Source organism: Mauremys mutica, chromosome 14 (genome assembly GCF_020497125.1).
Source record: "Mauremys mutica isolate MM-2020 ecotype Southern chromosome 14, ASM2049712v1, whole genome shotgun sequence".
Classification (NCBI taxonomy): domain Eukaryota; kingdom Metazoa; phylum Chordata; order Testudines; family Geoemydidae; genus Mauremys; species Mauremys mutica.
In genome coordinates, this window is record NC_059085.1 from 5,374,020 (window position 1) to 5,401,926 (window position 27,907).

Consider the following 27,907-nt stretch of genomic DNA (forward strand, 5'->3'; position numbering starts at 1 on the left):
AAAAAGGCTAATGTAGTGCCCATCTTTAAAAAAGGGAAGGAGGAGGATCTGGGGAACTACAGGGCAGTCAGCCTCACCTCAGTCCCTGGAAAAATCATGGAGCAGGTCCTCAAGGAATCAATTCTGAAGCACTTAAAGGAGAGGAAAGTGATCAGGAACAGTCAGCATGGATTCACCAAGGGCAAGTCATGCCTGACTAACCTAATTGCCTTCTATGAGGAGATAACTGGGTCTGTGGATGAGGGGAAAGCAGTGGATGTGTTTTTCCTTGACTTTAGCAAAGCTTTTGATACGGTCTCCCACAGTATTCTTGCTGGCAAGTTAAAGAAGTATGGGCTGGATGAATGGACTATAAGGTGGACAGAAAGCTGGCTAAATGGTCGGGCTCAATGGGTAGTGATCAACGGCTCCATGTCTAGTTGGCAGCTGGTTTCAAGCAGAGTTCCCCAAGGGTCGGTCCTGGGGCCGGTTTTGTTCAATATCTTCGTTAATGATCTAGAGCAGGGGTCGGCAACCTTTCAGAAGTCCTGTGCCGAGTCTTCATTTAGTCACTCTCATTTCAGGTTTCGCATGCCAGTCATACATTTTAACCTTTTTAGAAAGTCTCTTTCTATGAGTCTATAATATATAACTAAACTATTGTTGTATGTAAAGTAAATAAGGTTTCAAAATGTTTAAGAAGCTTTATTTAAAATTAAATTAAAATGCAGAGCCCCCCGGGCAGTGTGAGTGCCACTGAAAATCAGCTCGCGTGCCGCCTTCGGCACACGTGCCATAGGTTGCCGACCCCTGCCCTAGCCACTCTAGGCAGCTTGGAGAACTCTCTCCACTGCCCTTTTTGGGGAAAGATGTGTCAGGGCCATGAGGCCTCCAGCAGGGGGCCTCAGAGGGTCTGGTACACCCCATCACAAGGTGTCAGGTTTTTTTTGAAAGAACTTCAGTTTTGCAAAGCATGGGCACATTCTGCATCCTACAAAGGAGGAAGTTAGGCATGAAAATGCAGATTACATGCGCAGACAGGTGCATACAGAAAACTCAGACCCTTTGAAAATCTGGCCTTAGAAGTAAATCAAGCTAAAGTCCACAATTTTAATTTCCATCTGGAATCTCTTGAACAAAGCTAAGTGAGATCTTAATGGCCCTTTTCACATTCCTAAGTGTTTTGTGCAGAGGCTCTTAACTGGGCTTCCTGGCTATGTGACTGGCTCTAGTGTCCTTAACCGAACAGGAGTCTTTGTTTTGTCTCCATCCTTCAGCTTCACTCTAGAATGTCCTGACGCCAACATGCCAAATTTGAACTCTGTCTTCAGCATCCAGCCCCAGAAGGGGACTTTAGCCGCTGTTGACCGCCCCGCTCAGATCCAGATCACCTTTCGCTCCAAGAAGGAAATGAAAATTGAAGATAAGCCTATCCTGTACTGCCAGGTGAGATGTCTGTAAAGACATTGGCACAGGCCAAGCTGTGATGGCTCCGACAGCTAGCTGATGGCACCCTGTGTACTGTGTATATTCCTAGTCACTCACAAGTGGGGATGCACTGGTTAACTGAGGGATCCAGTGCTACCATCCATGTATTTGTCAAAGCCTTTCATGATGTTCCCGAACCAGGGATGAGCATCCACCTCTAGCTTTAGAATAGGTATTTAAAGAGCCAGCAGTCCTGGCCTCTCCAGGCTTAGCTTCTCCTAGGATTGGAATTAAGGAGCCTGACCTTGAAAGAGCTCAAGGCCGCTCCAGGTTTAGCCTTTCCTAGCCAAGGAGTCCCTATAAGAAGAATAATGCAGGAGCGTAGAAGATTTCACTCTAAGCCCCTTTCAGCAGGAGTCACTGCAAGGAATAGGACTGACCAGGTCACTGGAATAGAGAGGCATTCGCAGCTGCTCCATCATGGGTTTCTGTAAGAAGGATGGTTCAGGGTGGTTGACTGTAAAAAAGTTCACACCCAGGGACTCCACGTCACGCGTTCTCCAGTGGGAAATAGTGCAAGAGTGTTGGCGGTGGGGAAACTAGAAGGATATAAAGTGAACCCAGCATACAATCAGGGGATCCAAACTGGCTAGGTTATAGCTCTCAAAATGTAACTGCAAATGGAGAATCATCATCAAGTGGATGTGCTTGCAGTGGGTCCCTGCAGTGATCAGTTCTTGGCTCTGTGCTATTTAACATTTTATCAGTGACCTGGAAGAGAACATAAAATCATCACTGATGAAGTTTGCAGATGACACAAAAATTGGGTAAAAGTGGGAAGAGGTCAGGTCACTGATTCAGAAGTGATCTAGATTGCTTGGTAGGCTGGGTGCAAGGAAAAACAGAATTTTAATACAGCTAAATGTATTCATTTAGGAACAAAGAATGTAGGTCATATTTATAGGATGGGGGATTCTACCCTGGAAAGCCGCGACCCTGAAAAAGATTTGGGGATGGTGGTGTATAATCAGCTGAACGTGAGCTCCCAATGTAACAGTCTGCCTGAAAGAGCTAATGCAATCCTTGGCTGCATGAACAGAGGAATCTCAAATTGGATTAGAGAGGTTATTTTACCTCTGTATTTGGCATTGGTGCGACCACTGTTGGAAACCTGTGTCCAGTTCTGGTGCCCACAACTCAAGAAGGATGTTGGTAAATTAGAGAGGATTCAGAGAAGAGCCATGAGAATGCTTAAAGCATTAGAAAACCTGCCTTATAGCGAGAGACTAAAAGAGCTCAATCGATTAAGTTTAACAAAGAAAAGGTTGAGAGTGACGTGATCACAGATCATAAGTATCTACCCAAGGAACAAATATTTGATAATGGGCTCTGCAGACAAAAGCGATCCAGTGGCTGGAAGTTGAAGCTAAACAAATTCGGACTGGAAATAAGTTGTACATTTTTAACAGGGAGGGTAATTAACCATTGGAACAATTTACCAAGGGTCGTGGTGGATTCTCTATCAGTGATGATCATTAAATCCAGACAGGCTGTTCTTCTCAAAGCTCTGCTCTAGGGATTATTGGGGGGAAGTTCTCTGGCCTGTGCTACACAGGAGGTCAGGCAACGTGACCCCAGTGGTCCCTTCTGGCCTTGGAATCTGTGAATCTCCGAAAGCTCCTAGGGACTTCTGCCAAGGCTTTGCACGGGTAATCTTAGGAATGACAAAGGCCTTCAAGTCACCAGGGAACTGACACAAGCTGGGGGGTGAGGGGGATTGCTTGGCTAAGTGTGCCATGGCTCCTGGGCTGTAGGCAGCAACTCTGTGGGTTTATGAGACAGACCAGCAGAGGCCTCTAAACTCCACTTGCCAATCCACCCTCCTCTGCCCAGGTGATTGAGCCCAATGTCTGTGAAGGAGGCGAGACCATTGCCAGCATTCCAGTGAAAGTGTCAGTGAATTCTTTGTTCACCAAGTACAGCATTTCCCCTGCCTCGCTCGTCAACTTTGGCTCCATGATGAACAGCACCCGTAAGACCTGCACCTTCACTCTGGAGAACAAAGGTGCTCTTGATTTCAAGTACTTCATCGGGAAGCTAATACGAGATCTGCCCATCCCACCAAAAAAGGGGTAAGAGAAAGCACCAGCTAATGCTGACGACTCTGTGCCTCACTTTCCCTATCTATAAAATGGGGGTGAGGACACTGACCTCCACTGTTAAGCACTTTGAGCTCTGCTGATGACAAGTGCTGTAGAAGAGATAGGGCTTATGAGTGCCCTTCTTTGTAAAGTGCTGGGATTTATGGATGAGAGATTGCATACGTGATCAGTGTTGTTATTAATGGCCTTCAGCCAGGCATGCTCGTGTGTGTATTAAATTTGGCACTTGCTCAGAATGGGTGTGCCCCTTCCTAGGGCAGTCCCAGCTCTGGGACAGTCAAACCCAGGGGGGAATTGGACACAGTGGAGACCCCAGTGTGATGTATTTCTGCTGATTCTTCCAGACCATCTCACATCAAGCACTCCCGTTCCCGTGACAGCGAGACCTTAAGCAAAATCCCTCCTGTTGGCAAACAAAGCAAGCGCACGGAATCTCTTCAGAAGGACATCAACCTTGTTGCACAGGTGGGTGCATGTTCCCCGCCGCTCCTCACATCCGCTGCAGTGTCTGCTAGGGCCCTTCTCCACTCTGAGTTCTTCCGCTCCCCGAGGGGTGACCCTGCCTGGGCAGCTAGATCAGAGAATGTGCTGTTGTCATTTACGGCATGTCTGCTCCAAAGCTGATATTCTTTCTCTGGGTGATTTTCTTTCACACATACTTTCCCTTTTCTTTTCCTCAACCTTTCTACTCTCCTTCCTCCCTCCTACTTTTCCAGGATGATATTTCTCCTTTTTGTTTTGCTCCCCACCAGAAATCAGGATCCTTGCTCTTTTCCCCTCCCTTTACTTCCCAATCCCCCTTCCTTTGACTAGGGAGGATCAGATGCTGCTTCTTCCACAGTTTTGTCACCATCACTCTTAGGCTGACCACAAGGTTTCTGGTGCTTCCCCTGCCTCCTAGGGCAGGGGGACTGAGGTAGGTTCCTGAACTTGGCTACGTGCACATGACATGACCATTAAACTGAGAGCCCAATGCTTTGTGCATCATCTTCAGGAGGCTGTTGGAGTACTGAGAGTTCGTTCCATGTCCTAGCAGCCCCAGGGAATGTGCAATGGCAATGACTGGCTGTAGGGAAGCAGGGAGAAATGAAGGGAGTGGAATGCTCCTCTCCTGGGACTCAGAGTAGCAGCCGTGTTAGGCTGTATCCTCAAAAATAACTGTCAGGATATCTGAGGCAGGCTTTCCCTGGATTCTTTTGCAGGCTCGCTTCACTCTAGGCATGTTCACAGTGTATCCTGGATTTGGATCCATCCCTGCAGGAGGTCAGCAGATCATCACAGTTGATTGTTTAGCAGAGCCAGTGGGAAAGTGTGAGGAATACCTGGCCATTGACATCACCGACAGGGACCCTGACGATAATCCGGGAGGCATCCCATACACCTTGATTGCTGAGTCATGCCTACCAGGTATAGACATGTTCCATGCAGCCATTGGCTGAATCACTGCGTCCACTCCCTCTTCCCCAAGGAGCATGTGGAGCAGGGTTGCAGTATCCCTCACACCCCCCTTGAGAGAGAAGATGGTTCATCTTGAAAATCACCACTGCCTGCCTCCATCCTTGCTGGAGTTGGCAGCACATTATGGGATAGTAGGTAACCAACTCTCATGCTTCAGAGTGTAAACTGATCACTGCAGGCAGGCTCAGGAAGGCATTTCCCTCGTTGGTGTCCAACCTAGATGTGGTGTATGGAGCAGGGAGGACCGTTTTCTTTTGAGGCATCAGCTGGCAACTGCTGGAGGTAGGAGGCAGAAGTTGACGAACCAGCGATCTGATCCACCAGGGCAGTAAGGAGAAGGGACAGTGACCCCTGACAGCCTGTACAGTTATTTAGCTGTCACAGAGGCATCAGGTATTTCCTAGTGTTTCACTGTGTTTTCCCCTGCTTGCTTCTGGCTCAGTCCTGGGTGACTAGAGAGAACGAACATTCTCCGTTCCCCATTGGTCTCGTCCACAGCTGTTGAGGCACCTCTTGGCCTCCCTTTCTCTAGACTGAACACTCCTACTCTCCCAAACTCCACAGGTCAAATCTTCCAGCCTCCTCCTCTGCATTGCCCCCAGCTTGGGTCACCCTTTCAAAGCCTGGTGTCACAACAGTCACCAATGCAGAGCTCCAGCAGGAGCTGAGTAGATAGCGTTTCTCAGCACGGGCTTGCACAGCTCCTTCTGGGCCTGATCCAAGCCCAACTGAAGTCAGTGGAAAGTCTCTCACTGACTTCCGTGGGCTTTGGATTGGGCCTTCTGTCCCCTTCCTTCCCAAGAGAGAGGCTGGCGTCTGGAAGGGCTGGATAGGCTGACGGAGAGGCCTGCAGCAGATCTGCTCTGCCATTCCCCAGTTGCTGCTGCTTTTTTGCCATGAGGGATCATGAGAAAAGAGTTGACCTGAGGAATAGATTCTGGCCAAACCCTGAAGTGTGTGCTTCAGCTGTGCTCCATCCTCCCTCGAGCAGAATGTATCCGAGTCCAAGGAACGGATGAGGGCGTCAGGGCACGACCCGCTGTAAACAGGGCAAGGGCATTAGGGAGCAGTTCTACCCTGGGGTGGTGGGAGAATGCATCATGCTAACCTCAAGAACCAGAGCAGGCCTGTTTATGGGGCAGTGCAGTGCCAGGCTGCCCAGAGAGCCATGACAGCAGGGAAAGCACAGAGATGTACCTGTGATGTCAGTTACTGTTTCTGTGTACTACGAATGTTCTCTCTTCCTCATAGTCTTGTCCCATGTGAAGGCCCTTCCGTACAAGAATACAGCCTGGAAAGCTGGTCTTTGTTAACTTTGCCACTGGTGTAACACCACCCCCCTGGGGGGTTATTGGCAGTGGGAATTGAACCTGGGCTCTCTGGTTCTGAAAGCCTGAGCTGCTATTGCTGGAAATAAATGTTGGCTCAGGCTGTAGTGGCCTCATCGACCCCTCTCAGAGTGGCCCAGCCACCACTATGTGAGACAGAGTGCCACACTGAGTGGATGCAGGGTAGACAAATGCAGGTGATAGAGATACATGCCTTAAGATCCAGAGGTCTGAGGTTCAATACAAATTGCTGACAACTCAGGGGTGTGCCATTACCTTGAGTGTGCAAAAAGGATTCTGGAGTCAAGTTCATCCTGCATTAATGCCACTGAAGTCAGTAGAGTTGCTCCCAAGACAAACTAGGCCTATGTTTCTCAGCCAGAAGAGAACACACTGTCTCAGCTGTCATGTCTCTCTTCCCTCAGCCTTTGTGGTTGATGACATCGGGTCCATTTTTGAGGAACATCGGATCTGCAGCAACATCAACCTTTACCAGATCCTGCAGACAGTGGAAGGCGGGGGGGTGTTTGTATCGGATGAGAACAAATTCATCTTCAGTAACGTCCTGGTTGGGCACCAGGCAACAGCTCGGTTCAAGATCGCCAACGTGGGCAGAATTCCTTGTGACGTGGTCCTCGCGGTCAAGCCTGTCTCCAGCAAGGTCAGAATAAGAGCTGAAGGGACGGGTGTGGGACCATCCACTGGAGGCCCCACAAGCAAGTTGGAGCTTCATGCAGGGTTTCTGAGCTGTGTGTCTTGCCTTGCCTGGTCTGGAGCAGTGCAGGCTCATAGCATGTCACTCCCACCCCTGCCCAGCAATGTTAGTTTGCTGGCCATGCTGATCCTTGCTGCCGGATCCACAGTGAAGCCTCCATTCAGCTCAGTGCTGGCAGTGCCTGGAATGAGATATGGAAGCTGAGCACTGATCACATGGGATCTGATAAGATTTGGATCTGATTAGTAACCACCTCCTGGGAGGAAGAAGAAAGCAGTCCCTAAGGAGTCCTAGAGAGAAATGTCCCCTCTCTCCCATGGGGTGACATAGAGACCCCATTCCTCACAGCAGCCAGTCAGAAGAACCCAGCAAACAGTTTTGTGATAAGAAACCCTAATTATCCCCCCTTCCACTGCCAGACTTGCCAGCACCCCACACTGTGACAAGCCCCTTCCTTAAGTCGATCCTGACCCTTGACAAAATCATACCCAGAGGAATGGCCCTGATGTGTTGGTCTGCCCTGGCGTAAAGCCAGTCTGGGTTGGTTTCAGCGCCTTCTGATCTCTTTTCCTCCTCTTGAGCTGGACGGCTTTCCCTCCTTTAGTCTGGTGGCTGGTGAGATTCACCATAGACACAAAGGGTCTGATGAGCAATACATAATCTGGGCCCTGAAGTGTGGAGTTAACTGAGTGACTAATACAGCCATACAAACAGCTGTCTGCTGTGCTGCAGCGGTGGGCCCTGGCCTTCAGTTATCGCACACTGTTGTCTCAAATACCCCACTATTCCCACCACTTGGAACAGGACAGCACATTTGTTAAGTCAAGAAACCTGCTGTTTGACATCCCTTCCTGTGACAGGAGTGAACAACCTCCTGACAGCTGAGGGACGAGTCTTGCCCCTGTGGCTCTTACACTGTGTGTGTTTTGTGTGTGTGAATTCCACTTGCTGTGGCTATGGGAGGGGTATTTCACAGCCACCCCTGCTGTCTGGGTTTCCCTAAGGCTGCTGCCCGCATTAACGACATCTTCGAGGTGGATCCCGTTCGGATGTGCGTCCCCAGCCGCTCCCATGCCTTTGCTACAGTGACTTTCACCCCACAGACGATGCAGAGCTACCAGTGCGTTTTTGAGGCTTTCATTGATGGACTGCCGAGGTAATTTAACCCACTGCTTCCTGGGGGTGGGCTTTCCTGTCCTCTGTGTACATAGCAGGCATGTGCCTGGAACAATGATTTTTTCCTACTCCCTGCAGCTTGGTCGCTAAATCACGAAATTTAACATTTGATATCACCGGGGATGGGAACTTCCCCCGAGTGACCATCTTGCGCCCTGTCCTCCGCAACAAAAGAGGGAACCCACTGCTCCTCTTCAAGAGGCTCTTGCTAGAGCGATCGGAGAAACTCCCTTTTGTCCTTAAGAACAGTGGCATGATACCCGTCCAGGTAATAACTTGCTAGGCAAAAGCTTAAAAGATGGAACTGAAGCAAATTCTCCTCCTGTTATGAACAAGCCTTATAGAACATATTACAAATGAAGCCAGTAGAGATGTCTAGAAAGCACATTAAACTCCATGGCATCGAATAGAGAATGAGATCCTTTCTGCGTGTGTTTTGAACCATCCTATAGAATTCCATAGTAAGGCTATAATTCTCTATTAAACTCCATAGGATGCTTCTGGAGACCAACAGAAAAGCTCCCATTTTCTATCAGATTCTATAGGACAATTCCAAAGGGGAAAGCTTTCGATTGTTCATCTTTGTCTCCTTTCCAATAACTTCTTCACTGTCTTCTCCAGTCTGATATTATGGCCCTCTGTACCAGCTCTCCTTTCTGTGCCTTAAGAAACCGCTACGGACTTGCATTTTATAGCGGTCTAACTTGCTGACTCGGATGTGAAAAATCACCTGCTTGAGCGCAGCGAGTCTGAGCGCTTTAAAGCGCTAGTGTAGACAGGCTCCAAGCCCAGTGCTCGGAGTTAATCCCCTCGTGGAGGTGGATTGCCAGGAGCGCTGGGAGAGCTCTCTCCCAGTTCTCTCCCAGCACTCAGGCACAGCCACACTTGCACGTCAAAGCGCTGCCACGGGAGTGTTCCCACGGCAGCGCTTCAAAGTTTCCAGTGTAGACATACCCTGAAAAGGGTGTCAGTCAGTCAAGAGAGCAAATGACTGACTTTCACTTACTTGCCCTTGGAGGCGTGTGATTTTCTGACCAATTTGTCATTCTTAACAATATCAGAAGAAAACTCTTGTTTTCCTCTTCACCGTTTGGTTCTAATTCTGAGAATGCGTCTGTTACATTCTAATTCCATTCTGCTCTACATGATTACATTTTAATACGGTCTAATTACATTCTATTCTATTTGATTACCTTCTAATTACCTTCTATTATGTTCTAATTCCATTCTACTCAGTTACATTCTATTCTATTTAATTACATGCTATTACACTATAATTACATGCTATTCTCCTTGATTGTAATTAGAAAGTATTAAAATGAATTCTATTTTAACTCTATTCTATAGTTACCTTTTAATACTTTCTAATTACAATCTGTTCTATCTGATTACCTTCTAATCGCATTCTATTGTATTCAGTTGAATTCTAACGATAGTCTGTTCCGTTTCGGAGGAGTATAGTCTGTTCTGTTTGATTACATTCTAATACATTCTAACAGTGAAAGCAATGAGTGTTGGGTTCTCTGGAACATCGGTAACGTTCGATGACTCCACTTGCTGCCCCGTATCCTAGCCCGTGTTGCCATGCTTGGTGTTTTTCTTTCTCCAGGTGATGGTTGACCTGCTGGATGATTATGGAGTTTTCTCACTGAAATCCAGGCCTACCACTCACTGCCTCTATGTGGCTCAGAGTGAGGGGGATGAATCGGGCAGAGAAGGTAAATGCAGTGAGCCTGGCAGGAGTGAAGAATTCCAGCAGCTCTCATAGGGGAGGTCTTCAAGTGATTGGCACCTGGGCTGAGCCCCAACACTAGACTACAGGAGCGAGCAGCCAGGCCAGAAAGTGCTGCCTGAGTTCCTGGGTCCTCATTGGTGCTGCAGACACCGGGACTTCTGGGGCACTTCCCATGGATCTTTGTGCCGCAGTGCGATGAGCTGCTCTGTGATTCTTTCCCAGTGAATTGTGGGAGAATTTGTCCTGGGCACACGGGGCAATTGTGGGAAGGCATTTGAGGATTACCAGCACTCAAATGGTTTAGCCTGAGTACTTGCTGCAGAGTGGGTGGGTTACCAGCCTGAGAGAAAGCAGAGCCTCACTTGTAGCCGATAACCATGGACAGACCAGCTAGCCATGTTTGAAAGCACCATCACACTGGATGGAGTGAGGAAGGTTTGTGTGTGGATAGGAGTCAGGTTGGAACCAGCATCTGAGTAAGAGCCCAAGTTAACTCTGCAGCAAAGACACTCACGGAGCCTGCAGTATGGAGCGAGTCTGTCATGAGACCTCCTCCCTGTGGAACTCAGTCATCCTCCAGGAGAACAAAGGTTTGGAGACAGCCATGCTTTAGCTGGTTTTCCTTTTCACACCTCTTAGGAATGTTTCCTTCTGTATGTCTACAACTGTCAGTTCTGATTTCCAGCCCAAACACTCCTTTCCTTTGCAGGAAGGAAACCCCACACGGCTTCCCTAATCCTGCAGAATGGTGAGTCGGCTGAGTTTGATGTGCTTTTCAAACCCAGCCTGGCCCAGCGGGTGGAAGGGAAGATCCATCTGTCAGTGGTGGACAATCAGTATGAGGAAACCTGCATTCAGATGGTGGGAGAGGGCTACCAAGACGATATCACGCTGGATAACATCCATGGGCTGGTCGCCGAGAGCAACGAGGCGAATGCAGAGGGGCAGCTGGAGGAGGACAGAGTGGAGGGTAAGAGGCGATGTTGAGCATAATTTGGCCCCTTTGAGGTTTTTAGAAGGTAAATCAGGATTTTGGATTGAGCCTGCTGCTGTTGAAGTAAACATCTGAAATTGTGAAATTGACCAATTTAAAAACCCTCTGCCATGAAATTGATCAAAATGGACAGTGAATTTGGTAGGGCCCTACTTATTGTGCCCTCTCTACAGCTGGGGATTGTGTCTCTGTTACACAGGACACCTGAGCGTATGTCCGCCAAGTGGAAAGGTGTGTTTCAGGCTGTAATGTATTGTGGAGGCCTTTTGATTACAGTGAGTGGAGAGCTGGATGCACTGCTCGAGGAGGGGCTGCTCCAAGACCCCTCTCTGGTGCCAATGGATGGGAAGGGAGTCGCATGTATGAGAGGAAGGGTGCTGTGCGAGTCGTCACTGCTCTACAAGTGCTATAGCCAAATCAGTGAGCAGCCCCATTTTCGTTCTTCCTAGCTGCCAGAGAAGATCACGTCCAGTTTGGGGACTGTCACATCGGGAAGCCCTACCAGGTGACCTTCACGATAACCAATCGCAGCAAAGCAGATGTGATGAGGTTTGAATGGCCTGCTGCAGCTTCGCTTGTCTTCTCTCCCCAGGTATACAGGGACCACTTTGTTTTATCCCATGCACAAGAGGTTGCTCAGCAAGTTATGTGTAGCTAGCAGAGCACTGACCCAGCGCTAGGTGGCAGTGCTCCTCGCTGCCATGCATGCGCTCTGGTTTGTGTCTTGGGTCAGTTCTCTGAATCCTTGGGCTTGCAAAGGTGGGAGGCAGAACTGTCAGCCCTTGTGTGAGAGTCATGGGATCCTACCCTGCTGGGAAACTGCTCTTGCTCCCTGAGGGCTCTCGGTTGCAGGATTTCACTTGGTTCAGAATGGCCATTCCCTTTTTAAAGTAAGGTGTGATAGGGCTGCGCCCTCCTGGAGCTCCCTCCTGCAGCAGAACGGGCACGCCTGCCTCAGTTTCCCTCCACCGGAGTCCCCAGAAATAGCCCAAACAGTCTTTTTCACTAGAAGTAGCCCTATGGGGTTAATTTATTACAAACATTCCCTGCACATAAACCATAACAGTACCTCGAGGAGAGCCCTGCCGCCCTCACTCTGCCCCCGTTCACCAGTCTGACTCTGGCGCCCCTCACCACACTTCATTCCCAGCCTTCAGCCCCCTCTGGCCTGCTGCCTTCAGCTCTCTAGCTTAGAGAGCTAGCAAGTGCCTCCCTCCGCTGCTCTCAGCCTTCAGCCCTCTCTGGCTGTCTCTGGCTCAGAAAGGTCTGCCAGCTAGCCCCTCTGCCGGCTCCCAAGCTCTCAGCCCTTTTCAACCTCCTGGCACTGGCTTTGGCTCTTGAAAGTCAGCAGGCTTCCTGGGGATACCTCCTGCAGGAGGCTTTCCACAGCTGGCCCCAGAGACCTCTCTGGCCTCCTGACTCAACGGCTCTCCCTAGTCCTTTGTAACCCCCCAGGTGCCACCCCACCCTCTTCATTGGCCAAACTGAGAAGGGCTGTTCTGGCACAGGTGAGCTGAACCTCCTTCATTTACGGGGCAAGAAACCCTGTGACATGAGGCCACTGAGCGAGACTGAATTGCTATAGGTTCCGGTGTCATCTGTATGCTGATATCCAGCTTTGCATCTTCTTTCCATTAGACCCAGGTGGAGCAGCTTCCTAGAGGTGGTCCCTTGAGTGCGTTGTTGCTGGTGTCCACGTGGGGAAGCATGCACCACCATTACCTAGGCTAGCAATAAACAGAGGTGAATCTGGCACCAAATTCAGTGCATGGAAGAATGCAGGCTCATATTCTAGCCCTTCCATTTCTTCTCCATGTAGCTCACAATAACACTCCATCCTTTGCTGGCCACAGACTGACCGTGGATGAACTAATGGCATTGGCTCTCTGATCCTCTCCAGGTCGGCCACCTCCATGCTGAATGTGCTAAGGATATCACAGTGACTTTGAAATCTAATGTTCCTGTCACCTTCAAAATGCACGCGGTTAAGTGTAAGGTGTCCAGAATCACCTTCCAGCAGCCTGCGGACCAGGTCCCTGACTGGGATGGCCGCCTGCATACTGTCAAGTGGGTGGATGCTCTGAGGAGCCTGACGACCACGCGCCCGACAAAGAGGAAGGTAAGAATGAGATTATAAGAGCAAGTGAAACAAACACAATAGCTATCCGTGTAAAGCCTAAAGACAAAGGGTCACATTCACTGCTGACCAAGCAGCTCCAGCTGCTCTGCACAGATGTTTAACAGCCTGGATGATGAACCATCGGAAGAAGCTACCAAGGGAAGAGGCGGATTCTCCGCTTCTGGATGTCCTCCAATCCAGACTGGAGGCCTTTCTGTAAATAGGTATTAGCCTAGTGGTGCAGTGGGCTAGTGAGCACAGTGCATGGGCAGCTGGGTGGAATGCTGTGGCCTCCGTTATAACGGAGGTCAGACTAGATGATCTAATGGTCCGTTTTGTCCTTAAAATGTCTTAGTCTGATTTCAGTCAGGAGGGAATTAGACCCAGCAGGTTCTAGTTACAGGTTCCTTGTGGAAGAATGACCCTACTTCCCAGCTGTGTGTTTCCGTTACCCTAACTGTACTTTGAAGTGAGCACTTTCCACATTTTAACTGCTGAGATTTCCCTCGTGAAATCATTACTGTGTGCAGGGTTGTATTATACAACAAGTGTTAGTAGGTAGCTTCATTAGCTATGTAGCTCAGTGGTTTGAGCATTGGCCTGCAAATCCAGGATTGTAAGTTCAATCCTTGAGGGGGCTACTTAGGGATCTGGGGCAAAATCAGTACTTGGTCCTGCTAGTGAAGGCAGGGGGCTGGACTCAATGACGTTTGAAGGTCCCTTTCAGTTCTATGAGATAGGTATATCTCCATATATTTTTATTTTTTTAGCTGGTCAGCTCAGGTATCCATAGAAGTATTTTCTTCAAGAACTCTCTCTTTACAGCTTTTATCAGGTCAAACCAAAAAACAGTTGGTGATGAATGTTTCAAAGTTTTGGAAGGTTGAATGGCCTAGAAGCCAAATCTTTTCTTTATCCATAAGAAGTAGCAGTGCCTCCAGGCCTTACCAATCAATTCCCCTCCACCCTGATCCAGACACACTTGTCCTCACCTGGGGTGTAAAGGAAATTCAGTCTCATTTACTCCCAGCCATGATCTGGAGTAGGACACCCACTGCTAAGGAAAAAGGGGAAGTCAGTCTCTGTGTTCATTCAGCCATGGGCTTCTTTACCCATGTGTCTGCAGTGGTGGGACCGCTGTATTAACAAGGGGTGGGAGCAATGTGATATCGGTCATTCAGGCCTGGGCTCCTTTCTGCTTCTTCACCAACTCTGATCTGGAGACACCATTTCCTCAGCCCCTCTGCAGAGATACAGGGTTGAGGCTCAGCCTGGACAGTTCTCCCTGTGATCCGGGTGCTATCTGTTTGCTCCAGAACCAGGGGGGCTGGAACAATTTATATAGCGGGGGTGCTGAGAGCCATTGAACCCAGCTGTAAACCCTGGATATAATGGAAACCACTTCAAGTCAGGGGTGCTGCAGCACCCCCCACACCCCTAGTTCCAGCACCTATGTCCAGATAATCAGTGGCAAAGGAATGGGTATCAGAAGGAAAGTTCAGGATGGTTGTGTCTGAAGGGCCCTCGCTGTTTTGATGGTGGTACAAAGTCTGGCTCTGGAGGCTTGAGGGGCTCAAGTGCTTAGTCAGGTTACTGTTGTTTTTCTCGTTTCTGTCTGAAGGTGATAGAGACAGACCCCGAACCCGCCCACACTGTTCTGGAAGACAGCAGCCGAGAGCTAGAACTTCGAATCAGTGCCACTGTTGATTACACCCAGTTCAAGCTAGAAGCTAACTTGGTGCAGTTCAAGGAGACCTTGCTCTTCCAGACCAGAGTGTTCAAGTGAGTAACTGAGATTTCACAGGGACAACTCAGAAAAACTGGTTCTTCTTCAAGCGATGTCCCTGTGGGTGCTCCACTTCAGGTATTGCTGCGTCCCGGCACCGTTAATCAGAGATTTTCGGTAGTAGTGTCTGTCTGGGTACCGCGTGCACAGTAGTCATCTTGCAGCACCATTAGCACCTCATCTAGTGCGTGCGCCATCCGACCCCCTCAGTTCCTTCTCAGCAGTCCTTGGCCTGAGACGGAGCTCTGTGGCAGTGTCCCAACATCTTTTGCTCAAACTTAACAAATTAAATTAGATTGTTTAGTAGAGTTTAGTAGTTAAGTAGTTCAGTTAGTATTGGAGTACCTACTTAGCACTTAAGTAAAAAAAAACAAAAAAAAACTTTTCTTTTTTACGTTAGCTTCTTCCGAAGCAGGAAACCTATCCCCACTACAAAAGGCCTGGTTCCCCAGGATTTAGAGATGCGACTCATGCTGTGAAGCAATGTCCATCTCTGATGGGCACTCCTTCTGTGTCTGTTGCCTCGGGGAGTTACACATCCCTCAGAAGTGCGCTCACTATAGCAACCTAAAAGCGAGAACCAGGCATGACAGAAACCTATGCCTAAAGCTGATCCTCATGGAAAAATCACTTCAGCCAGCCTCTGACACAGGAGAGAAACCCTCTCCTTCTGGTGGCTCCCCAGGCACAGCCTCAACAAAGGAGAGCACCCAGTCCTCCAAAAATACGCAGAAAGAGCCGCAACCTCCCCACATAGAGAGAGACAGAAAAAGAAGGGGGTCTCTAACCAGGTCGCTGTCCTTGGTGCTGACCTCCATACGGGTGAGCACCGTTGAGGCATCAGGCACTTCCGGCACCATCCACACCAGGACCTCTGCCGAGCCCCACTGCAAGGAGAAGGAGTTGAGGCATAAACATGTCTCCCCCATCAACGACACCAACCACTCCAGTGAGCGACATGGTGCCAAGGTCCTCACCGGTGGCCATGTCCCCATCCCTGGCACCGACAAGTACATTGGTACCAAGCTACAGACCCAAGACAGCACATAAGCCATCGTCACAGACAACCAGTACCATCAAAATCAACAGCATTGACACTGACGGTACTGAAACTGATGGCACTGCAGCAATTCTGACAACATAAAGACATTGCAGTCTCAGTGTTCCAGTCACCCCCGTTCAGCCCTGATGATTCTCCTGAGCATACTAATGTACAGCAAATGATATCGCCTATCACCCCACCTATATTGAGCAATGAAGATAACAATCAAGACGAAAGTCTCTTTTCATCTCAACACTTTTCACCCACTGAATGGAGGCAACCTTGGGAACCCAGGAGACTCAAAATCCAGTACAGACAAGATGTACAACCTTGGTATGGGCAGCCATGGATGTGCCTACCTATGCTATGGATCCCTAGGGATCCTTGAGCAGCATAGAGGGTTCATCATACCAGACCAGCGACTCCAACCAGGGGCAAAATCTGGTCACCCTCACCATCCCCTAGCTAGGAGACTTCAGAGGTACTGGAGGACACAGGAGAAGAGAGAGAAGAAGGCACGGACCAGAGGTCACATCACCTGCACACAGTTCATCATTGTCCCCAGATAAAGCCGTAATGCCACAACCCTCTACCACGGCTGACAACTTCAAACAATTTCAATAACTGTTTAAAAAGTAGCCATCAGTCAAGATATCCCACTGGAGATGGTTCAGAATAACCAACATAAATTGTTACAAATCCTCCACACATCTTCATCCTCCAAGATAGCTCTCCTGATAAATGATGACATCATGGAATGGGCAGAGATGATCTGGCAAACGCTGGTGATGGTACCAACAATGTGCAAAAGGGTAGACAGAAAATATTATATCCCCACCAAGGGGATGGATTGTCTGTTCTCCCACCCACAACCCAACTCTCTAGTGGTCAAAGCTGCAAATCAACGCGGCAAAGAGCCTCAATCCAGGTCCACCACTCAGGTCAAGGACCACAAAAGGCTCAACCTTTTCGGTTGAAAAAAGTGTACTCCTCAGTGACACTACGTAAAGTTGCCAACTTTCACGCTGTAAATAAGCAACCTGGATTTCAAAATAAGCCAAAAAACAAGCTAATCCCTTATCAAAACAAGACCAAAACAAGCCCTAAAAGAACCCCAACACTCTATGTGACGGGATCCCTGGGGTACAGTCTGGGACTGTGGGATCACTGTGCCCCCCTGAACTCTCTCCAGCCTGGGCTGTCTCTTACAATGCCTTGCTAGGGAGCAGCAGCAAACCCCTCCAGGTGCTGTGATCACTCAGCACAACCGCACGTGGAGCCCCACACCCAGATAGATTGCATGAATGCTCCCAGAGCCACCAGAGCCAAATCCCCGCACCAGCTCCCAGCACTGTACCCCATGAATATACCACCTTGCACGGCTCAAGATGAGCAATGCAGATTTATTAATTGGTTCACCACTTCATCAATGGAAAGTGGACATACACCAGCCTTTGCAAAACATGAGCAGATTTGCCACACACTTCATGCAAACTCACTGGTAAAGATAAACAGTAAAACAAATTTATTGACTACAAAAGGTCGATTTTAAGTGATATTAAGTGATAGGCAAAAAGTCAGAGTTAGTTACCAAAAGAAAACAAAATCTAAGCACTCAGTCTAAACTCTCAACCCTATTAGACTGGGCAACATCTAGATTAAGCAGCTTTCCTCACCCCACTGGATATTGCAGTTCCTAGTACACAGATTTCACTCTTGAAATCTGGGCCAATCCCCTCAGTTGGAGACTTTAGAGTGTCCTTGTTGCTTGCAGTGGAGGTGGGTGAAGGAGAAAGGCCAAGCATGGCCCCCCTGTGTTCAGTTTTATACCCTCAGTCCATGTGCTTGGGGAGCACAAATCCAGGCATATCTGGGGGCATTGCTGAGTCTCCAGGCAAGGTTGAGCAATTCCCCTGGTGTGGCCTCATGCAGGCGAGTCATTGAATTGTAGCTCCCTTGCTGGACAATGGTTGTTGATGGGTTGTTTGACACCCCCCTGGGTGTTGGTTACTTTCCTTGCTGTTGCCGCTGGGGAGCTAATATCTGGCCTAGCCAGGCAAGAACCAGGAACTTCAAATTGTTTAAAGCACAATCCACGTGCATGTCATGTCGTCCCATGTGCAGGTCACCACGCACAGGCATGCAGGCGAGGCAGCAGCTGGAGCCAAATGCCAATCACCATTCAAGCTTTTTGATTGGCTGGGCCTGGGGGCGGGGTGGGGACGGGAGCCAATTAAAAAAAAGAAGCAACAAGTTACAAGCTACTTTAAAAGCCCTAGCAAGCCCCAAAACCAGCCAACACTAGCCAACTCAGCCTAAAACAAGCCCAATTTCTGTTTATTTTCCGTGGGTTTGGACACAAAAACATTGCCCACAACAAAGACAATACAAACTACAAAGAAACAGACAGCAACTACAGAGCTGGAGAATACCTCAAAGTCAGCCCTTAGCATCGCAAATGGCTTCCTCCAAACAACAGTTTTGAATATTTGGTCTAGGGTCTGAACGACCTCCCCCACTATACAGCGCCAATACCATGTTTCTTTGACTATCGACTATGCCCATTTTACCAAGTCTAGGCATCAATAACAATGGATCAATGGGTTGTGGAGATTGTAAGATTGGGCTATGCCATCTCCTTTCTCTCCCACCCCTCTACCTCAGCCCCTTCCCTGTCACTCTTCAGGGACCCTTCTCATGAGCACCTTTTAAGACAGGAAGTAAACCATCTTCTACAGTTAGGTGCCATGGAGCAAGTTCTCCCACAACAAAGAGGGAAGGGTTCTTACTCCCACTATTTCTTGACCCAGAAGAAAAATGGTGGCTGGAGACCCATTCTGGATCTCAGAAAGCTCAACAAATTTGTACAAACCCAAAGATTCAAGATGGTCACACTGGCCACAGTAATACCAGCGCTAGACAGCGGGGACTGGTTTTCAGCCCTCGACCTACAAGATGCATATTTTCACATTATCATACACATCCCTTACAGATGGTTTCTACAGTTAACAGTGGGGGGTGATCACTGTCTATACAGAGTACTACCTTTCGGCCTCTCCACCTCACCAAGAGTCTTTCCCCAAACCCTTGCAGTAGAGGCAGCACACATATGGAACAAGGGATAATGATTTTCCCAATAGGTAGATGATTGTCTACTGAAAGGCCTGACTCGAGAAGAAGTGATAAACATTGTGTAGAAGACTATCACACGCTTCCAGAGTCTAGGGTTACAAATAAATGAACAAAATCAACTCTACTTCCAGTACAACAACTGCACTTCATCGGGGCACACCTCGACTCCACACAGGTCAGAGTATCAGTACCTGAACCGATTCGTAACATTGACCGGCCTCATCTAAGTAGTCAACAGCCCTCAAACATCAGCATGAACCTGCTTACAACTATTAGGTCACATGGGAGCCATAATATTTGTGGTAAGACATGCAAGACTTCATACGTGCTTCCCACAAGCCTGGCTGAGCTTAGTATATATCCCCAGCAAACACAGCCTGAACAAGAGATGAACTGCACCACCAAAAGTCTTGGTCTCCTTACAGTGGTGGACAAAACCAGAGAATGTGTGCATGGGGATCCCCTTTCAGCAGGATCCACCATCAATAAACCAACTCACTGTTCAAGGCAGGTAGTTAACAGTGGAAACCTGACTACACATCAATCTGCTAGCGCTACATGCAGTATGCAATGCCAGCAGGCACTTCCTACCAGGGATAAAGAATCCATCAGTGGATAATGACCGGCAATATAACATGCATGTTCTATATCAGTCACCAAGGAGGAGCTCACTCCTTCTCATTATGCACCGAGGCCATGAAACTGTGGAACTGGTGCATACACCACAAAGTAAACATCTTGCCCTCCTATCTCCGTAGATGCCAGAACATGGTGCCAGACACACTAAGCAGACAGTTTTTCCAGGAACATGAATGGGAAATAACTGAATCCTACAGTCAATATTTCAATGATGGGGCTTCCCCCGTCAACCTGTTTGCATCGTCACTAAACCACAAGTGCCCACTCTTTTGCTCAAGATCAGGACTGGGACCCCCGTCACTGGGGGATGCCTTCCTCATCACATGGGACGCATCACTCATGTATGCATTCCCACCGATCCCACTGATCTCACGAGTGATACAGAAGATACGTGCTGACAAGACCCACATCGTACTGACAGTCCCAATGTGGCCCAGGCAGACCTGGTACCCTGTCCTGATGCCCATGGCAGTATGCACCCCATGAACTCTTCCACTGCGGGCCGATCTCCTCTCAGAGAACAAAGGCAGGACTCTCCACCCGAATCCAGAGAAACTTCACCTGAAAGTCTGGCTTCGACATGGTTCCAACACGACGAATTAGCCTGTTCAGAACAAGTTAAACACGTTACTAAATAGCAGGAGATCGACCACTCGCAATACTTACCTCCAAAAATAGAAAAGATTCACAGTATGGAACAGGGCCTCATCCTCCCTGATTGATCATACCTCGTTATCTCTAGCTTGTTTCTTGCTTGCTTATATATACACCTGCCCCTGGAAATTTCCACTGCTTGCATCCGAAGAAGTGGGTATTCACCCACAAAAGCTCATGCTGCAAAACGTCTGTTAGTCTATAAGGTGCCACAGGACTCTTTGCTGCTAGTATGGTGTTGACAAAAACAGTTAACCACAGTTACAGCACCACTCCCATTAGTGCTGGACTACATACTAGAACTGAAGAAATCGGGTCTCTCAACAAGCTCAGTTAAACTACACCTCGCAGCTATTGTAGCCTTCCACCATAAGATCAAGGGAATCTCGATATTTGCACGCCCAGTCACCAGCTGTGTCCTCACTGCCATACAGAACATTTACCCAGAAGTCCAACAACCTACGCCGGCATGGGATTTAAACGCCTCACTAGACCCCCATCTGAGCCCTTAGCTACCTGCTCCCTGCTTCATCCATCGATGAAGATCACCTCCATTCAACGAGTAAGTGAGATGGGGTGCTCATGGCTGACCCCCCTTATACCATATTCTTTAAAGACAAGGTCACATTGAGACCACACCCGAAATTCTTACCTAAAATATCAACATCCTTCCATATAAACCAACCCATACACCTCCCTATGTTTTATCCCAAACCACATGGGAGCTCACAAGAGACTATCTTACATACACTAGATGTCAGATGAGCAATAGCATTTTATTTAGACAGATCCAAGCCTTTCTGGAAGTCCTTAGACTTTTTTGTTCCACAACAGAGTGCTTCAAGGGAAGCACAATATCCACGCAACCTCTACCTGCATCCAACTCTGTTATCGTACGAATAACACAGAATCCCCAGAGGGGATCAGATTCCACTCTACAGGCTCAATAGCAACGTCCATAGAGTTCTTGAACAATGTACCGATAATAGACATATGCAGAATGACTACCTGGGCCTCTGTGCACACGTTCACAAACCATTATGCAATCACTCAAAGCTCAAGGTCAGACGCCATAATAGGCCTCACCATGCTCTCTTCAATGGCCCAAGCGAATCTCAAGTCCCTTACATCCACTGCTCTACAATCACCTGAAGTGGAGCACCCACAGGGACATCACTCAAAGAAGAGGAGGTTACTCACCCTGTGCAGTAACTGAGATTTTTCGAGATGAGTGCCCCTGTGGGGGCTCCACTACCCACCCTCCTCCCCTCTACTTCGGAGTTTGCAGTAAGGTCTCTACAGTAGAGAAGGAACAGAGGGGGTTGGGTCACGCGTGCGCTAGAAGAGGCGCCAATGACGCCACAAGACAACTACTGTGCCTGTGCGACTCAGACGGACACTGCTACCGAAAATCTCCGATCAATGGCACTGGGACGCACCAACACCTGAAGTGGAGCACCCACAGGGACAGCACTCGAAGAACCTCAGTTACTGCACAGGGTGAGTAACCGTCTCTGCTACCAGTGAAGGAAGTGGTATTGCAGAGCCAGGCCCAACTCACTCCATGTCCCTAGACGGGAGCTTCTGGGAAGTACCCTAGATACTCGTTCATAAGCCCAGTTTTTTAGTAAAAAAGGGAAGCACCGGAGAAGGAGGTCGGCTTAAGAATGGGTATAGAGAGGGAGAGGTGGGACACAGCCCTTCCCCCCAACAGAGGGAGCAAGGAGAGGCTGCACAGCCAGCAGAGCCAGAAGGGAGAGGTGGGGCCAGAGTCTCTCCCCTTCTGGCCACGCTGCTCTGCCCCCAGCCTTCAAAGCTGCCCTCTGGCTGGCAGGCTGCAGCCGTGCCGCTCGGCCCCGCCCCCCAGAGCAGGCTGCGGCCATGCACTGTCCAGCCCCCTGGAGCGTGCTGTGGCCATGCTGCCCGGCCCAGCCCACGGGACATGCTGCGGCCACGCTGCCCAGCCTGCCGGAGCAGCTCCAGCCAGGTCAGAGACATCCTCCCTGGCCCTCCCCAGATAAGGTGGGAAAGGATGGGATGGGGAGAGTGTGGGGGTCCCAGGCTAGGGGTGGGGTCATGTGGGGGATGGTCACAGGAGTTACTCCCCTGAGTCCTAGCTTCTCCCCCCAAAGAATTTCCCCACCAGTTGCTGTCCTGGCCCATCAGGGTAAGCAGCTGGCACGCTGGGACACTTCGTTTACTTAGGTTTACCTCCGTGCCTGCAGACACTTGAGGTAAACAAACCATCTCAGCCCATCAGCAGCTTATCCTGATGGCCCGGGAGCCAAAGTTATAAAATTTTTCCATTGTTACTTATCCATCTTGGGGGAGTCGGCTTATAAACAAACCGGCTTATGATGGAGTATATATGGTAGTTCAGTTTGTTTGCTGTTGTTTCCAACAGCTGATAAGCACCAGGAGGCAGAAGAGTTGCTACTGCTTGTGCCAGGGCTCTGGGTGCCTGTCAGAAGTCTCAGTCCCAAGGCTTGCCATGGCACTGTCTTCTGGGGCCCAGACATTATCCCATGTCCTGGCATTTACATTCTGCCTATCAGGTCCCTCCTTTGCACTGGAGGAATCGTCCTTGATCCCATTCTGCTTCACAGGGCCTGGTGTCACTGAAATAAATAAGTCCCATAAACAAAGCAAGGTGCTGTGCGGTATGGCTGACACCAGATAGTTGCCACACTCATCCCTAGAGCCGACTACATTTATTTTGGTCCATAGAGTGACTACTGTACCAGTCAGGGCCCAAGCCTACAAGCCATTTATGTTCCAAACTCCCGTTGGAGTGATTCTTACCCTGATTACACACTGCCAGCATTCAGTCCAAATTACTACACAGTCCTAAAAATAGGCCTTATTTCACTGATGGCGAATGCCAAAGTTACCAGACGTGTAACAGGTTTGTCAGTTGCAAGACGCAGAAGTAGAAATCGTTCTGCTGTCACGAGCCGCCGGTGCCAGCCCCTCCGGTATAATGTGGGGTGGTGCTAGGATTGCCCCGGGCCCTCGCTCCAGGCAGGCAGGATACACTGTAGAACCATCTGCTGAAATGCGTGGGCCACATTCTGCTCCCCTTCCGCAAGCTGAACGGCACTTGTGGACCCCTTCCAATTGATGCCACGGCTTGCAGAGCAAAGTGCTACTCAGCATGAGTAAGGGTGTCAGAATCTGACCCGAGATGATTTTTCAGTGCTTGCTTAGCCCTTCTGTTAGATAAGTTATTTCTTCTCCCTTTTCCCCGGCTGCCTTTGCAGGTTCCAGCTGTCCAATAAGGGGAATGTGGCGCTGGAGTACTCCTGGAAGGTGGTCATGGAGGACAGCAGAAGGGCAGTCAACTTTACCGAAGAACCGTTGCCATGCAGTCCTGAAGGTACAGCAATCAGCCCCCTCTCCCCCCGACCTGGCGCTCCCCACAGCAGCTTCCTCCTGTAACCCATAGGGGCTTTGCAGCATTCAGGGAACCTGAGAGCTCAGGGAGCAGGCTGGGCCTCTTTGCCTGAGGCACCAGCACAGCAGAGTTCTGACGGTGACATCATAACTCTGCTCCTCCCCCATCATCCTGAGGCAAGTGGCTTCTTTCAGGTTTGGATAAAGAGTTTTCCTTTTTTCCTTCTTATTGCTTTCTTTCCCGCTCCCCCACCTTCAGAGTGCCCAGGACTGGTATGGCAGAGCTGCTGGGCACTGTGGAAAGGTCAGCAAAGGTCAGAGAGGTCAGCCACATGTTGGGGGTGGGGGGTCAGGAGCTGAAAAGGGAGCATGGGGGGAGTCCTGTTGGAGGGTCTCAGGGTAATGGAATCAAGGTCACTGCTAGGGTCCGGTCAGCACTGCCAACTGGGCTGTTCAAAGTCTGGTCGGCAGTGCTTCAGGACTAAGGCAGGCTAGTCCCTACCTGCCCTGGCTGGCACCGCGCTGCACCCCAGAAGCAGCCAGCAGGTCCAGCTCCGAGGTGGAGGGGCCACAGGGCTCCACGTGCTGCCCCCGCCCCGAGCACCGGCTGCACACTGGGGGCGGGAGTCGGTGCCTGTGGATGTGAGCGGCGCACGGAGCCTCCTGGCCCCCATCCTAGGACTTGGACCTGCTGGCTGCTTTCGGGGCGCACGCAGCATGGTGCCAGGACAGGCAGGGAGCCTACCTTAGCCCCCCGCTCTTCCCACTGTGCCACTGACTGGGACCCACCCGAGGTAAGTCCATGCCCCAACCCTGAGCCCCAACCCCCTGTCCCAGCCCTGAGCCCCCCCCAAATCCAGAGCCCTCTCCTGCACCCCAAACCCCTCATCTCTGGCCCCACCCCAGAGCCTGCATCCCCTCCCTAGAGCCCTGACCCCCCTGCACCCCAACCCCCTGTCCCAGCACAGAGACCCCACACACCCTGAACCCCTCATCCCTGGCCCCACCCCAGAGCCTGCATCCCCCTCCCTAGAGCCCTCACCCCCCTCCTGCACCCCAACCACCTGTCCCAGCCCAGAGACCCCACACACCCTGAACCCCTCATCCCTGGCCCCACCCCAGAGCCTGCATCCCCCTCCCTAGAGCCCTGACCCCCCTGCACCCCAACCACCTGTCCCAGCCCAGAGACCCCACACACCCTGAACCCCTCATCCCTGGCCCCACCCCAGATCCTGCATCCCCTCCCTAGAGCCCTCACCCCCCTCCTGCACCCCAACCCCCTGTCCCAGCCCAGAGACCCCACACACCCCAAACCCCTCATCCCTGGCCCCACCCCAGAACCACCACCCACTCCTGAACCACAACCCCCTGCCTCAACCTGCAGCCCCCTCCCACACTCCAAATCCTTCAGCCCTACCCCCCCAGCCTGGAGCCCCCTCCTGCACCCCAAACCCCTCACCCTCTGCTGCACCCCAAACCCCTCATCCCCTGCTGCACCCCAACTGCCTGCCCCAGCCAAGAGCCCCCTCCCACATCCTGGATTCTGAGTCATCACTCAGCATTTCACGGCAGAGATATGGAATCGTAGAATCATCGGACTGGAAGGGATCTCAAAAGGTCTTCTAGTCCAGTCCCCTGCACATTATCTTTCTGGGGACTGAAGTTTAGCTGACTGGTCTGTAATTCCCCAGGGTGTCCTTAGTCCCCTTTTTATAGCTTGGTGCTATATTTGCCCTTTTCCAGCCCTCTGGAATCTCTCCCATCTTCCGTGACTTTTCAAAGATAATCGCTAATGGCTCAGACATCTCCTTAGTCAGCCCCTTGAGTATCCTAGGATGTATTTCATCATGCTCTGATAACTTGAAAATATCTAACTTGTCTAAGTAATTTTTAACTTAATCTTTCCCTACTTTAGCCTCTGATCCTACCTCATTTTCACTGGCATTCACTATGTTGGACGTCCAATCACTACTAACCTTTTTAGTGAAAACGGAAACAAAAAAGTCATTTAGCACTTCTGCCATTTCCACATTTTCTGGTATTGTTCCTCCCCCCCACACACACTGATGAATTATTGTTTTCACTCCTCTTAGGCCCTGATTCAACAAGGCCCCTAAGCATGTGCATAACTTCAAACACAGACATGCTTATTATGCACACGCTTAATAGCCTTGTTGAACTGGGGCCATAATATAGACATACTTTTCCTCCTGCTTGCAAAATATTTGTAATTAAAGCTGCATTTTTGTTTTTAAGATGGTCCCATACGTGTAGCAGCAGGGTCAGTTCAATTATGTGATGCTTTCTTCCAACATGGCCTAGCCTGCTCTCTCTGAGGCATGAGGGAGCTTTGCTAAATGTTTCTGTGCATCTTTAACATGTCTTCAGCTGCTGCGCAGCATATTATGCAGCCAGCTACCAAAAGGGTGAGAAGGACAAGGACTAGATTTTTTATGAGTAAAACTAACACCAGCAGTTAAATTAGCTAGGATGGAAATAAGCACTCTCAATCTTCATGCCTCAAGGCATAAACTCATCGCCAGATGGGTCAGGAAGGAAATTCTCCCACAGTGTAATGTATAAATTGGTGTACTGAAGGAATTTAACATCTGGCAATGGCCATGCCCTGAGTCAGGGTGCACTGGACCATTGGGCTGTTCCATTATGCCCCTGCTTTGTGGTTTGATGGCGATGGCTGGCTGTGGAAGCTTGATAAACAGCGGAAGAGAAGACCAGACACTGCAATATACACCTGTGCTGTCCCTTGATCACTTAATGTCTGCTACCTTTTCAGCTGAAAGCACATACACACAATGAGCCACATTCTGCCCTCAGATTCATCTGTGCAACCCTGCTAACCAGGCATGGATGATAACGGCCCATATAGGTACTTACATAGCCTTGATCACAGTGATCTCTGGGCACCGCGTTCAGACCAGTGTGATGGGGTGTCTTTCAGCATTTTGATTTCATGCCCTTATAAGGAACTTTTCTAGGTCTTTTTCAGCATAGGAGGAGTTAGGAAGAGGCAGTGCAGAAGTGATGTCATGAAGCTACACTACACCTTTCACTAACCCTGGTTGGAATCATCCTTGGAAAGGGCTTGCGAAGGGGGATAGCCTTTGTGTGGTCTTTAAACCAAATCCCCTCGGCCTTCTGTCCATCGTACTGAATCGGAGGGTCTGGGCTCAGAACAAGAGGTTTCATCCTCAAAGACAAATCCAGTGAAACTGACCTAACCACCCATTCCTCAACACAGGAGAGTTTCCATCTGCCACATCTGCTGCCTCCACCAAAATACCATGCAGTCGACCCGCTAGCCAGCTAGGCAGTGTTCTGGAGAGTGTCTCATCCTTCCTGTGTGCTGTTGCTGCTCTCCCTCCATTCTCTGTGGAACCCAGCAGTGGCATCATCCCAGCCGGGAAGAAGCAGCAGTTCCTGTTGAAATTCTCCCCACTGGAAGTGGGAGAGTTTGAGGGCCACCTACTCTGCAGGTAGGAAGCACTCTGGGTGAGTTGCATCTTGACATGTGCTAGTAACAGGGAATTATTGTCCAAAGTACTTTGGTGTGAATGGGATTCGGTGCTCCCTGGAATGGTTGGGCCGACAATGCAGTCGAGGAAAGGTGGGGCATCAAAAACCTACTGCTTTGTTTAGTCCCAGCTTGGAAGCCATCAGCCCTGGGACCAAACCTGTGCCATCCCTTTGGATCCTTTAGGCTGTTTAGTTCTGGAGAGGAGGTGATCAGGGATGATATAGAATCATAGAATATCAGGGTTGGAAGAGACCTCAGGAAGTCATCTAGCCCCACCCCCTGCTCAAAGCAGGACCTACCCCAACTAAGTCATCCCAGTCGGGCCTTAAAAACCTCTAAGGAAGGAGATTCCACCACCTCCCTAGGTAACCCATTCCAGTGCTTCACCACCCTCCTAGTGAAATAGTATTTCCTAATATCCAACCTAGACCTCCCTCATTGCAACTTGAGACCATTGCTCCTTGTTCTGTCATCTGCTACCACTGAGAACAGCCTAGATCCATCCTCTTTGGAACCCCCTTTCAGGTAGTTGAAAGCAGCTATCAAATCCCCCCTCATTCTTCTCTTCTGCAGACAAAATAATCCCAGTTCCTTCAGCCTCTCTTCATAAGTCATGTGCTCCAGCCTTCTAA

The 27,907-nt window shown here is 49.7% G+C and overlaps 1 protein-coding gene across 9 annotated transcripts in view; it reads left to right on the forward strand.

Moving 5' to 3' along the window:
* The window catches only part of HYDIN (HYDIN axonemal central pair apparatus protein), a 399,941-nt gene that overhangs the window by 319,604 nt on the left and 52,430 nt on the right, over nt 1-27,907 (forward strand). For 8 of the 9 annotated variants that reach the window (XM_044987150.1, XM_044987153.1, XM_044987154.1 and 5 more), the window contains 14 exons: nt 1,257-1,425; nt 3,301-3,539; nt 3,914-4,034; nt 4,772-4,976; nt 6,781-7,016; nt 8,075-8,226; nt 8,325-8,514; nt 9,856-9,964; nt 10,691-10,951; nt 11,425-11,567; nt 12,876-13,094; nt 14,716-14,876; nt 23,608-23,723; nt 27,000-27,234. In XM_044987150.1, the coding sequence (XP_044843085.1) occupies nt 1,257-1,425; nt 3,301-3,539; nt 3,914-4,034; nt 4,772-4,976; nt 6,781-7,016; nt 8,075-8,226; nt 8,325-8,514; nt 9,856-9,964; nt 10,691-10,951; nt 11,425-11,567; nt 12,876-13,094; nt 14,716-14,876; nt 23,608-23,723; nt 27,000-27,234 (2,556 nt within the window). The remainder of the gene's footprint in view (nt 1-1,256; nt 1,426-3,300; nt 3,540-3,913; nt 4,035-4,771; nt 4,977-6,780; nt 7,017-8,074; nt 8,227-8,324; nt 8,515-9,855; nt 9,965-10,690; nt 10,952-11,424; nt 11,568-12,875; nt 13,095-14,715; nt 14,877-23,607; nt 23,724-26,999; nt 27,235-27,907) is intronic. The other variant, XM_044987158.1, reaches the window with a different exon arrangement.